The sequence below is a fragment of the Symphalangus syndactylus genome, chromosome 9 (assembly GCF_028878055.3).
Source record: "Symphalangus syndactylus isolate Jambi chromosome 9, NHGRI_mSymSyn1-v2.1_pri, whole genome shotgun sequence".
NCBI lineage: Eukaryota > Metazoa > Chordata > Mammalia > Primates > Hylobatidae > Symphalangus > Symphalangus syndactylus.
This window is the reverse complement of record NC_072431.2, coordinates 23,022,466-23,036,187: the sequence shown is the minus strand read 5'-3', so window position 1 is coordinate 23,036,187 and position 13,722 is coordinate 23,022,466. Positions and strand designations below refer to the sequence as shown.

Below are 13,722 nucleotides of genomic sequence, written 5' to 3'. Positions count from 1 at the left end.
AGGCGGAGCTTGCAGTGAGCTGAGATTGCGCCACTGCACTCCAGCCTAGACGACAGAGCCAAACTCCGTCTCAAAAAAAAAAAAAATACAAAAAGTAGCCGGGCATGGTGGCGTGTGTCTGTAATTCCAGTTACTGGGGAGGCTGAGGCAGGAGAATCACTTGAACCTGGGAAGTGGAGGTTGCAGTGAGCTCAGATCACGCTATTACAGTGTGGGCGACAGAGCAAGATTCTTGTCTCGAAAAAAAAAAAAAAAAAAGAAAAACCACTTCCCCAAAGACCCCTCTGTCCATCCCCACCTCTCCAGGTCTTGTCCCGGCTTCATGCTGACATAGTACCCTGAGCTTTTCCTTCATGACATTTAACACAGTTTGTAACCATATTTTTTTTTCCATAATTATCTGTTTTCCCTATTAGACTATTAGGCACCATAAGGTGCTGTATTTGTTTTGATCATCACCATATCTTTCCAAGACCTGACATAAACTAGACAATTTAAAGGTTAAAAAACTTATTCCTGTACAGGTATTTTTTACCTTTTAGTGTAAACATATCAAAAAAGATTTTTTTACCACTGTGTTCAACAGCTTTGGAATCCGGACTCAAAACAATGTTCCCTGGATATCTCTTGATGGATACACTAGAAAATGATTAACAGTGGTTTCCTCTGGGAAGAGGAACCAAGTAACCAGGAGACAGGAAAGGGAAGACAACGGACTTTTTCTGGTATATCCTTTTGTGCCCTCAAAATTAAGTGACATCATTATTTTTTAAATAAAGCCTTCTAGTACCTAAAAGCATCTTCTGAGATGCTCAATTTCCAGAGGACATAACTTTCAAATTATATTCAGATTTAGTAGCAAGATCTAGAAATGCCCATGATACATATTTATAACATTAATACATATGATATCACCTGTTTTGATGTGAATACAAAATACTCATTAGCTAATAACTCATATTACTTACTTTTTTTTTTGGAGGCAGGGTCTCACTCTGTCACCAAGGCTGGAGTGCAATGGCACAATCTTGGTTCACTGCAACCTCCATCTCCCAGGTTCAAGAGATTCTCCTGCCTCAGCCTCCCAAGTAGCTGGGGTTACAGGCACATGCCACAATGCTCAGCTAAATTTTGTATTTTTAGTAGACATGGGGTTTCACCATGTTTGCCAGGCTGGTCTTGAACTCCTGACCTCAAGTGATCTGCCCATCTCAGCCTCCCAAAGTGCTGGGATTACAGGCGTGAGCCACCGCACCCGGCCATATTACATTTTAGAACTCAATGATACATCAGGTAAAAGCAAAAACCAATCTTGAACGTGTTTTACTTTCTGGAGCATTACCTTGATAAGTTCAGGCATTAGTAAGAAGCACTGACACATCATAGAAAAAGTTATATTCCTTTAACTTCAGAAAGACACTGTCAAAATGGATACAAACAGTGGAGAGCCGGCCGGGTGCGGTGGCTCACGCCTGTAATTCCGGCACTTTGGGAGGCTGAGACGGGTGGATCACGAGGTCAGGAGATTGAGACCATCCTGGCCAACACAGGGAAACCTCGTTTCTACTAAAAATACAAAAATTAGCCGGGCATGGCTAAAATAGCCACTGCACTCCAGCCTAGGTGACAGAGCGAGACTCTGTCTCAAAAAAAAAAAAAAAAAGTGGAGAGCCATGTACAATACTAAGTTAAAGGAAAAAGAAATCCTTGACTATTATCCCATTTATTTTCAGAAAAATCCTGCAAGGATGAGGAAACAGACTTCAAAGGCCATCACACAACTATTCAGTGGAAAAGGCAGGTATCTGAACCCAAGCCTATCTATCCCATTGCAGAGGCCACTGTTTCTACCACACCACCTGCCTTTCCTGACTAAACAGATGTGTAACTATTAAGACAAGCTAATTAGGCAAACATATTATCAGGACATACAGGCATGTTTTGGTTTATTAGACAGAACTAAGTCCTATTTGCTACTACTTTATGAAATCAAGGTAGTATGAAAGATTTTTACCAATATTCAAAATATGCACATCATCTTGCTTTTTTTGCCTGCCTTGAGTTGATTGTTTAAAAGAATTTTAAAAGACCTTCCCAAATCAATCACTTTATTCATGGAATAAAGTGCTAAAATAAAATTCAAAATTAGATATTTATTAATGATGGTATCAGTGGGCAGCCCACTTTACTCAAAACACTTAACATACATTCTCCTCCTTTAATCCTCACAAGAAGGCCCATTGGAAAAAAGACTACTGGCCAGGCATGGTGGCTCACGCCTGTAATCCCAGCACTTTGGGAGGCTGAGGCAGGTGGATCACGAGATCAAGAGATGGAGACCATCCTGGTCAACATGGTGAAACCCCATCTCTACTAAAAATACAAAAATTAGCCAGGCGTGGTGGCACACACCTGTCGTCCCAGCTACTCGGGAGGCTGAAGCAGGAGAATCACTTGAACCTGGGAGGTGGAGGTTGCAGTGAGCCAAGATTACACCACTGCACTCCAGCCTGGGCAACAGAGCGAGACTTTGTGTGGAAAAACAGAAAAGAAAAAACTACTGCTGCCATTTTACACGGGAAGAAAGTAAGGCTCTCAGAGGCTAATGAACACAGCAGACCAAGAATCTGAACCCAAGTCTCTGATGGCACAGCCCATTCTTTCCATCTCACTATGCGTCCCTCACTAGTTTCAAGAAGGAACCAGGACAATTTTCCCTCGTGACAACAAGAAAATCTGGCTGTAGAATGAAAAGCAAACTAATGTTTAAAAACAAAACAGTCAGAAAATTAAACCAAATGTCTAGTTTTTGGAGGTTACTGGTACACTACACCAAACGTGGCTAACCCCTTCAACTTGAAATACTCTTGTACCTTCATATAGTAAATCACATCTGACTTAACTTTAGGTTCATTCCCTTAAAATTACATTATAAAGCCAGGTGTGGTGGCACAGCCTGTAGTCCAGCTACTGAAGAGGCCGAGGCAGGAGAATCGCTTGAACCCAGGAGCTCGAGGCCAGCCTGGGCAACGTAGTAGGCCCCAGTCTCTTAAAAAAAAAAAATTACATCATACTACATGTGAATAAAGCCTAGAAAGGAAAATGGAAAAAATAACAGCTGTTATGTTAGGATGGAAGGATTTTACATAGAGATAAATTTCATGATTTAAAAATTTCATTTAAATTGTTTTAATACGGGAACACTTTTTTTTTTATTATACTTTAAGTTTTAGGGTACATGTGCTCAACGTGCAGGTTTGTTATATATGTATACATGTGCCATATTGGTGTGCTGCACCCACTAACTTGTCATTTACATTAGGTATATCTCCTGATGCTATCCCTCCCCCCTCCCCCCACCCCACGACACCCCATAGGTGTGTGATGTTCCCCTTCTTGTGTCCCAGTGTTCTCATTGTTCAATTCCCACCTATGAGTGAGAACATGCATTTGGTGTTTTGTCCTTGCAATAGCTTGCTGAGAATGATGGTTTCCAGCTTCATCCATGTCCCTACAAAGGACACGAACTCATCATTTTTTATGGCTGCATAGTATTCCATGGTGTATATGTGCCACAATTGCTTAATCCAGTCTATCATTGATGGACATTTGGGTTGGTTCCAAGTCTTTGCTATTGTGAACAATGCCACAATAAACATACGTGTGCATGTGTCTTTATAGCAGCATGATTATTATAATCCTTTGGGTATATATCTAGTAATGGGATTGCTGGGTCAAACAGTATTTCTAGTTCTAGATCCTTGAGGAATCACCACACTGTCTTCCACAATGGTTGAACTGGTTTACAGTCAGTCCCACCAACAGTGTAAAAGTGTTCCTATTTCTCCACATCCTCTCCAGCACCTGTTGGTTCCTGACTTTTTAATGATCGGGCAACACTTTTTTAAATGTCATAACAAATACTTCTACTACATATTATTACTAAACAGAAGCTACGAAATGACAATTGACTTGACTGACAAGTATGATTTTTAAAATACCAAAAGTAACTTTCAGGTTACCTCTAAAGAAATCTATGAACACAATTTTTATCTTGAGAGTCAGGATGAGGAAAAAAATAAAAATTAAAAATAAATTTTAAAAAATCTACTGTAAATCCTGCTGAAACAAGTGTCAACTAAGGGCTAGGTTATTCTTCCATACTCAAAACTCTGCCAATGACAAAAACTAATGGAAATAAATGGACCACTAACTAATTGTAATTTGGAAATTTTATTAATAAGGATTTTTATCTTAGTACTGTTTTAACAAGAGTTACAACTGAAAATTATTCAATAATCAAAAATGAAGGTACTTTAAAAATTTTGCCAGTTGAGTAATATAGACTCTATTCTCACCTAAAACACATTAGGATAATTATACCAAATTTTAGGTCAACATCTCAAACATTTTCTACTAATTACCTTAAAATAGCATTAAAATGAATAAAGAAACATCAGAGTTTTCAATTACTTATTATGGGAGTTCAAAACTGTAAATACAAATGTAAAATAAACAGTAAAAACTAAACACATGTTCAACACTCAGAAGAATAGTTATTCTGACTGGACAAGTTATGACTTATATAAGAGGGAAAAATGGCTGTAAGGCCTATCTAATATGAACTATCTTTTATATTTTTGCATAAATACTAAGTTGTAACCTCCCAATAAAATTGTTTAAACTCCCAAACTTCAAAATGTTTCTACTACTATAAATTTTCTACTCTTCTGCTATATGGTTAAGATCCAATTTATACCTTCCCAAACTGAAATTTACAAACCAATAATCTGCTTTAACAAAAGTACTGTCATATGACAACATCAATGAAGAAATGGGCAGTTCAAAACATATGTTTATTATCATCTCTTATTCCATAAATCAATTTCATGGTACAGAAATAAATACCTTTAAGAAAATAAACATTTGTATTTTCCCCAGTTCATGACATATTTTGAAAATGAATCAACCAAGCTATGGGTTAAAATTAGTATTCCTACTAATTCCCATTCATTCAACAAATATGTATTTGTGTCATCGTAATTATCAGTCCTAGAGTTTCTTCATCTACCAATTTTTATTTCTTGGAAAAGTGTAAACACAAAACTTCAGGAATATTTTTAAAGATACGTGTTAAAATTCACTAGAGAAACTTCTACACAAACTGAAGTCAGCAAATGGTTGAAAACAGATGTCACTACAGTAACCCAAAGGAACATGATGAAGGAATGTACTTACGTTTCAAAACAACGATCCACGTTGTCAGACATCAAAAGCAGCATGCATAGCTGTTCAAGGGCTATTAGTTGCATGTCCCTTTCATCTCCCTGTCCCATCTGTAGCCATTCCAGCAATGTATCCGGGTCCACATCTGCCATGGTTTTTTAAAAGCCTCTGCTTAAATTTGAAAAGTAAAGGGAAAAAAGTCCTTTAAATTCCAGGACTGAACAGCTTAGGCTTAAATTTTTTTTCCTTTACATCTGCTAGAACCAAATTTTCATAGTGACCTCCAAGCAATTAAAAAAGACCCCTAAGTACGTTTGGACGTAAGAGTGCTTAATGCAGTTTTTCAACTTTCCTTATCCGCCAGGTTTAACGTACAGATATCATACCAAATGAAAACCAGTTTTGCACAAGAGTATATAAGCTGATTAGGTTGCTGCTTAACTAGAAACCAGAGCTGTCTGTGTCAGACAGTCAGTCAAGCTTCAGATCCCACTACTGCTATCACTAAAGTCTATGCCAAAAGGCAAAGAACACCTAACTAAAGGTTGTTTTTTCCAGCAAACTTCATCCTCCTCCTTCTCCACCCAAAACTGATCTTCAGATAAGGGTTAGATTCAGTATTTTGAGGAAACTCTAAACACCTCGATCCAATCCCCCTCCAGATTGTTTCTCCTTCAAAATTACCTCCAATTTCACAAGTTCTGCTGACTTCTCAATTTACTTCTATTTCAAAGATGTCCAAATACAAACGACAATTATATACAAGATTTATCTATGAATAAAGACTTGGTTAGGAATTCTGGCAGTCTTGACAACTATTCTTAAAAGTTAAAAAAAAAAAAAAAAAGGAAAGGCTAAAAGTAAATGCAATGGACTAGCAGGTTACGGATCCGAATGTAGGCCAACCTAGGGCCCTCTTTCCCCATCTTCACAAGATAGGGCAGTTGGTTAAAAAAAACAAAACAAAACCGAGAAGCAGCCCTAACAGGCAAGTCATTACAAAAGCGCCCCATAAGCTTCTGACTGGAGGACAGCTTTGGGTCCCACGTAACGCAGCCGCAGGTGTGGAAAGCCGGCAGCGGGGCGCGGTGGGCACCCAACGGCGGCGACCAGCGGGGTTGACCCCACACCCAGGGCTCGGCCGAGCCGGGCGCTGAGAGGCGCTGGCCCCCGCGCTCTGGTTCCCCAGTACCAAACCCTACTAAGTTAACTACCTGTGTCTAGGAGGAGGGGAAGGTCTGGAGAAGCAGCAGCAAGCCTTCGTGCCCGAGAGGAGGCCGCCGGGCCAGGCAGGGCGCCGGGTCTCCCGGGAGCTGCGCCCGGAACTCGAAGGCCTGGCAGCGAACCCTTCTCAAGGGCAAAAGGAGCCGGCCTGGGGCTCTGGCGCGGGCAAGCCGGGCCCCGCCGCCGGCAGGGCCCCGGGAGGGGAACAAAGGGGCCAGCGGGGAAGTCGGCAGCAGCCTGGCCGACCTCACTCGGTGCCGGGGTCTCGCTTTCCGCCAGTCGCCGGGCGTCCGGGATCCTGGCCCCCACGCAGGGCCCTTCCGACGGTCCGAGGCGCTCCCGCCTCCCCTTCCCGCAGGCTCTTACTCGGGTTTGTCGTTCCAAACCGCTCCGATCCAGCTCCCAGCAGGCCGCGGGCAGAGCCAGGCCCGGCAGCGGCCCTAGAGTTCCCAAGAAGCCGCAGGCCGCGCAGGTCGAACCGGGCAGGCGGCACAGGAAAAGCCGCGCCTCGTCCCTCCCCTTCCTCCGCGGGGACCTGGTGACAGAGAAGCGAGAGGTTCTCTCGTGCGGCAGCAGCCAGCGGACGTCCCGTCCCCAGCACGCGGCTCCTCAGGCCCTGCAGCTCAGAGGCCCGCGCGGTGCTGCAGGCGGCGGCACGGCGAGGAGGCCCAGTCCATCGCGAACCGGGAGGGGGAGGGGTGGAGGGTCGAGCGAGAGCCAGGCGGGGAAGCTGCCGAGGGCAGCCGAGCCCGGCGGAGGCGGAGCAAATCCACTCCCCCGGCGGCAACCCCGCCGGCGGCCACCTGGGGCGCTGCGGAGACGGCCCACCGCCGCGCAGGGGCGCCAACTGGGGACGCCGCGTCGCCTCCCCTGCCCCGACGCTCTCGCCCCTGCCGCCTCGGGCAGGGTCGTACGTTTCTGCCGCGGCTTTTCTATAGTGCGCCCCGGCCCCCTTCTCGCTTCCCTGTCAGTCCGAGCGCGCTCGTGCACTCACGTCCAGCTTGCTTGGCGCCGTGGCTAACACTTTGCGCGCTCCTGTGGAGAGCGTCGCGCGGCACGGCGCGGCACGGCACAGCACAGCAAAGCTGCGGCCCAACCTGTCCCGGCTGAGCCTTCCGCCCAGGCCACCCGCACTCCGCCACGATCTTCCCTCCTCGCGCACGGAAGTGCGTCGCGTAAGGAAGGCGTCTACCCCCTCTCCTGGGAGGCCGTCCGCCCGGCGGTTCACCCCAAAGAAAACCCTTCAGAGCAACCCTGGGAAAGAGGTGCTGCCGACGATTATCAACGTTGTACAGATGAGACACTGAGGCCCCAGGAAAGCGCAGATGCAGGCCCAGCGCCGTGCCCGGTCGGCAGCAGCGCTGAGAGTGCACTTTTGACTACGTTTCTTGTGGCTTGTGGTCACAAGTATGTGGTTATTCTTTTCGAACTTTATTTCACAAGCATTCAGAATAAAGGATGCATGCTTATAGGACGTAGTTGGAGCCCGGAGACGTCCTACTGTACTCTCACTTTTAGCTTTTAAACAAAAAGAAAAATTAATACGACATGATAGTGTTTGAGACATGGTCCCTCAAGCAACCAGAGGAGCTGCTAGGTATGAGTAAAGAACAGCATTTGGGGCCGCTGCAGTTCCTGTAATCCCAGTACTTTATGATTTTACTCTCTTGAGGCCCGGAGTTCGAGACCAGCCTGAGCAACATAGACCTGGTCTCTGCAAAAAAATTAAAATTTAAAAAATAATTACCCAGACGTGGTGACGCACACCTGTGGTCCCAGCTACTGGAGAGGTTGAGATGGGATGATCCCTCGAGCCCAAGAAATTGAGGCTGCAGTGAGCTTTGATAATGCCACCTCACTCCAGCCTGGGCGACTGAGCAAATTTGTCATTTCCAAAATGCTGGTTCTTTTTTTTCTTTCTTTTTTACTAGTTCTTTAGAAAAAGAACCAGTATTTTGGAAATGACAAATTTGTAGTTCAGATCCGCGCATGTCCCGTTGTCGCAGGTAATGGTCCGTTTAGGTATCTTGTTAACGAAACGAGGAAAAAGAAGATTCAGCTATTTTGTCACAACTACAACACATGAGGATAATTATTTAGATGTCATGAGTGTGAATTGCAGCTGCCAGGAAACTTCAAGAAGGAAGTGGCATTCCCTCTGGACCTTGAAGAATGGGTACAATGTGGACACTGAAAGGAAAGGGAAGAACATAAAGCCTGATATGTTCCTAGACATAGGAAAGGTCACCTGTGCCCCCAGCAAAGAACCAACGGTAAGCAACAGAGAGATAAATTTGGAGCTAAAGTGGGGAAGGCCTTGAATGAGGAATGCAGAAATTAGGCTGAGCTAAGTAGCAAGTTCTGGACCACAACACTGGAAAAACTAGTCTTAAGAAGACTAATTATGGAAAGTGTGTAGAACGACTAAAAGGATCTATCTAGATGAGATTAGCTGGAGGTTGCTGAAATGCTCCAATAATGGAGGAAAGAAGAGTCTAGTTATTGGCAATATGAATGGGGAAGAAATCTAAAAATAATTTTTGAAAGAAGATATATCAGAATTTAAATGATTAACTTAAAAATTTCCGTCCAGGCTCCACGGCTCACACCCGTAATCCCAGCACTTTGGGAGGCAGAGGTAGGGGGATCACTTGAGCCCAGGAGTAGGAGACCAGCCTAGGCAACATAGGGAGACCCTGTCTCTACAAATAATTTTTAAAATTAGCTGGGTGTGGTGGTGCACACCTGTAGTCCCAGCTACTCAGGAGTCAAAGGCAGGAGGATCACCTGAGCCCTCGAGGTCGAAGCTGCAGTGAGCCATATCATGCTACTGCACTACAGCCTGGCCAATAGAGCAAAGAGCCTGCCAAAACAAAACAAAACAAAACCCTTACCTGGAAAGAGGACTTGGAAGCTAGGAAAATGGTGATGCTATTAACAAAAAACAGAAAAGTTAGAAAAAGGGATTATACCTTTACCAAGTTTTTCTTTTTTTTTTTTGAGACGGAGTCTCGTTCTGTTGCCCAGGCTGGAGTGCAGTGGCACGATCTTGGCTCACTGCAAGCTCTGCCTCCCAGGTTCACGCCATTCTTCTGCCTCAGCCTCCCGAATAGCTGGGACTACAGGTACAGGCACCTGCCAGCACACCTGGCTAATTTTTTGTATTTTTTAGTAGAGATGGGATTTAACCGTGTTAGCCAGGATGGTCTCAGTCTCCTGACCTCGTGATCCGTCCGCCTTGGCCTCCCAAAATGCTGGGATGACAGGCATGAGCCACTGCGCCCGGCCACCTTTACCAAGTTTTTAAGATATATTTTTTTTTTTTATCCTGCACTATCTCTACATGTACCACCTACTTCCTGCCCGCAAGATTAATGACTAGTGTGATTTAAAGAAACCTTATCAAAAGAATGCTGTGACACTTATTGCACTTTTTAAAGATGTTATTATTGTATTTATTTTGATTTTTATTTAGAGGCAGGGTCTTGCTCTGTGGCTCAGGCTGGAGTGCAGCTTTGTGATCCTAAATGACTGCAGCTTCCAACTCGTGGGCTCAAGGCGATTCTCCTGCCTCAGCCTCTGAAGTAGCTGGGACTACAGGCCCATGCCACTACACCCAGCTATTTTTATTTTTTTGTGGAGACAGGATCTAACTATGTTGTCCAGGCTGGTCTCCAACTCCTGGGCTCAAGCATTGCTCCGGCCTTGGCCGCCAAAAGTGCTGGGATTGTAGGAATGAGCCACATGCCTGGCCCATGTTATTATTTTAAACTCAAACAGAAAAAAAGAATTCAAGCATGAGATCCCAGAACAAGAGCATTAAAGGAAAGAAATGAAGTCGGGAAGACAACAAAATATCCAGATAAAGGCAACTGACCAGACTTGAATACTTATCCCAAGAAACCAGGAACTGTTTACATGTTGGTATTTCCCATTGCTTCCAAAATCCAAGCATCATAGACCATCGAGAACTGCTCTGTGCCAGGCGCAGTGTAAGGCTCAGTAGTCACAGACCTCTTCCTCAATAGAGGTAGATGTAAGCACACTCCTCTGAGTCTCCTCTATCATAGCGCTTATTAGGTGATATTGTCAGGTACGTGCTGGGAACATTAAGGAGGTAGGAGATGGCATCTTGGGAAGCTTCAGGAATGAAGTATGAATTAAATCTCAGGTATTGAGTCACAGCTGGCCAGATAATTAGGAAAAGCATATGGACAGGCACAGAGGTACGAAGAGGGTCCCTCTTGGCAAAATGAAGCAACAGGCTGCCTTTTGGCTGAGGCTCCACTTTGACGAAGGAACTTCGATGTGTACACAGTCGCTGGGATCAACTCACAGGACTATTAATAAAAAGGAAGATACTCATCATACAACTCTAAACTCATTTCATCAACTGGTAAGTACTATGAATTAATTTTCTTTTCTTTCCTTTTTTTTTTTTTTTTTTTTGTGACCGAGTTTTGCTCTTGTTGCCCAGGCTGGAGTGCAATGGTGCGATCTTGGCTCACCGCAACCTCCGCCTCCCGGGTTCAAGCGATTCTCCTGCCTCAGCCTCCCGAGTAGCTGAGATTACAGGCATGCACCACCATGCCCGGCTAATTTTTTTGTGTTTTTAGTAGAGACGGGATTTCTCCATGTTGGTCAGCTGGTCTCAAACTCCCGACCTCAGGTAATCCACCCGCCTCGGCCTCCCAAAATGCTGGGATTACAGGCATGAGCCACCACACCCGGCCTATGAATTAATTTTCTAAAATTAACCTTATAGTTATGAATAGCACAACGATATAGCATTATGTTTTTTGTGTATCAAAGGCATAATTGGTAGATGTAAACCTATAAAATATGCTACAGAAAATGTCTGGGCATGTCTTCAAGTTTGAACTACAAATGTAAGTGTCCCTGGCTATCCTTAACTTCTGTGAAGTTCTGGGTATGAAAGAATGTGGTCTGCAATTGGGAAGTGTGGGAAACTAAGTTTGGTTGGTACCTAGAGTGGTGTTAGTGGCTCGAAGAGATCATTGAGGTTAATTGGAGATAATTTCTTAAGGGTCTTGAACACCATAATGAGTTTGAACTTTGTTCTTTGGGCAAGGGGAGCCTTTGGATATTTAAAACAAGAAAGTACTGAGATGCCATGTAGGTTTTAGGATCATTAACCACTTTAAAACCTGTTTCTATTAAGCTTTACAGTTAGCAAGATATGTTATTTTATTTTATTTTTTGTTTTTTGGGGTTTTTTTTTGTTTTTGAGACAGAGACTCGCTCTGTCATCCAGGCTGGAGTGCAGTGGCACAATCTCAGCACACTGCAACCTCTTCCTCCCGAGTTCAAGCGATTCTCGTACCTCAGCCTCCTGAGTAGCTGGGATTACAGGCCTGCACCACCATGCCTGGCTAATTTTTGTATTTTTAGTAGACACAGGGTTTCACCCTGTTGCCCAAGTCGATCTCCAACTCCTGGGCTCAAGGGACCCATCCACCTCAGCCTCCCAAAGTGCTGAGATTACAGTGGTGAGCCACAGCGCTTGGCTACAGTTAGAAAGATACTTTAACATATATTATTATTTAGTCTTTATACATTAGTTTATTATATATATAAAATGATTAACACTTAAAATAAGTATTTTCTGTGTTTTTATTTATTTATTTGAGACAGAGTCTTACTCTGTCACCCAGCTGGAGTGCAGTGGCACAATCTCAGCTCACTGCAGCCTCCACCTCCTGGGTTCAAGCGATTCTTGTGCCTCACGAATAGCTGGGACTACAGGCGCACACCACCACGCCCGGCTAATTTTTGTATTTTTAGTAGAGACAGGGCTTCTCCATGTTTGCCAGACTGGTCTCGAACTCCTGGCCTCAAGTGATCCACCCTCTTCAGCCTCCCAAAGTGCAGGGATTACAGGCATGAACCACTGCTCCCAGCCAGGAAACTGTGGTTTGGAGATGTTAAATAACTTTCCCAGATTCACCTACCTAATAAAATGGGGAACTGGGTTTCAAACATCCATCTGCCAACTCTCGTATGTACACTTGGTCATACCATTTTGTAATCATTGGAGCTAGTAGAGCAAAGTAAAATGCATTGCTTCATGAAGTAATAATTTCCCAACACTGGAAATATGACGCAAGAGACTGGATAGCAAGTCAGGAATGGGTCAGGGGCTGTGGCATACACCTGTAATCCTTGCATTTTGGGAGGCTGAGGTTGGAGGCTTGCCTGAGCCCAGGAGTTCAAGACCAGCCTGGGTAACATAGTGAGACCTCTTCACTATAAAAAGTTTTTAAAACTTAGCCTGCAGTCCCAGCTAGTCCAGAGGCTGAGGTAGGAGGATCACTTCATCCTAGAAGACTGAGATTACAGTAAACCAAGATCATGCGACTCCATTCCAGCCTGGATGACAGAATGAGATCCTATCTCCCCTCCCCCTCTTTCTGTGTCTCTGTCTCTCTCTCTCTCTCTCTCACACACACACACACACACACACACACACACACACACTAGTCAGGGATGGTGCAGTACTACTCAGGTGCACAGTACTACTCAGGTGCACAGTACTTTAGCATGAGAGAAAGTAGAGTAGATTATCTTTAATGTTCCTTCAGATTCTTTTTTTTTTTCAGCTAAAACAGCGGAAGAGGTGATTTATTATATGGTTGTTACACTCGGCCACAAATAAACACAGAAATAGTCCAGACTGTCGCAGGTCCAGGGCAGAGGACCAACATGGGCATTTTGTTTATGAGCAAGGTGGGTTTCAGAGGTGGTCAGCGATCAGAGGGCGATGAAGTTCTAGATCCATTGAGACAAGCTCTAGACAGTAGCATGCAGTCCCACAACTTGTACCAGCATCCCCAGCGTCTGGCATTCCATGTTTCTGCTCCTGTGGCCTCCACGGTGCAACAAGCTAGCGGTTTACTTGGACCTCTGCCTCATCTTTCTTCTTTTGCGCTTCAGCCTGTGCATTCGCTTCTTCCTCCATTTGGCTCTCATGGTGCAGAGGTTTCCAAGAAAATGACGCTAAGGCCGAGAGCAATGTTCCTTCAGATTCTAAGAGCCATAGAGTTGAAGACATGGATTTGAGAATGAAACTTGTCCCTTACTAGGTGTGAGACTCCGAGAAAGTCATCTAACCTCTGAGTTTTTCCTCTTATGTAAAATAAAGGTAATACCTGGCCAAGAGCAGTGGCTCACTCCTGTAATCCCAGCACTTTGGGAGACCGAGGTGGGTGGATCATGTGAAGTCAGGAGTTCAAGACCAGCCTGGGCAACATG

At 44.4% G+C, this 13,722-nt stretch overlaps 1 protein-coding gene across 19 annotated transcripts in view; it reads right to left on the bottom strand.

The window, feature by feature from the left end:
- The window catches only part of HECTD1 (HECT domain E3 ubiquitin protein ligase 1), a 108,926-nt gene extending 101,095 nt beyond the window's left edge, over positions 1-7,831 (bottom strand). For 8 of the 19 annotated variants that reach the window (XM_055291576.2, XM_063645878.1, XM_063645872.1 and 5 more), the window contains exons 1-2: positions 6,817-7,352; positions 5,239-5,394 (exon numbers count right to left, since the gene is read on the bottom strand). In XM_055291576.2, coding sequence (XP_055147551.1) covers positions 5,239-5,378 — 140 coding nt within the window. In that variant the 5' untranslated portion in view covers positions 5,379-5,394; positions 6,817-7,352. Of the gene's footprint in view, positions 1-5,238; positions 5,398-5,910 lie in introns of all 19 variants that reach the window. The other 11 variants (XM_055291579.2, XM_063645871.1, XM_063645874.1 and 8 more) reach the window with 7 other exon arrangements.
- Between the last annotated feature and the right edge of the window lie 5,891 nt (positions 7,832-13,722).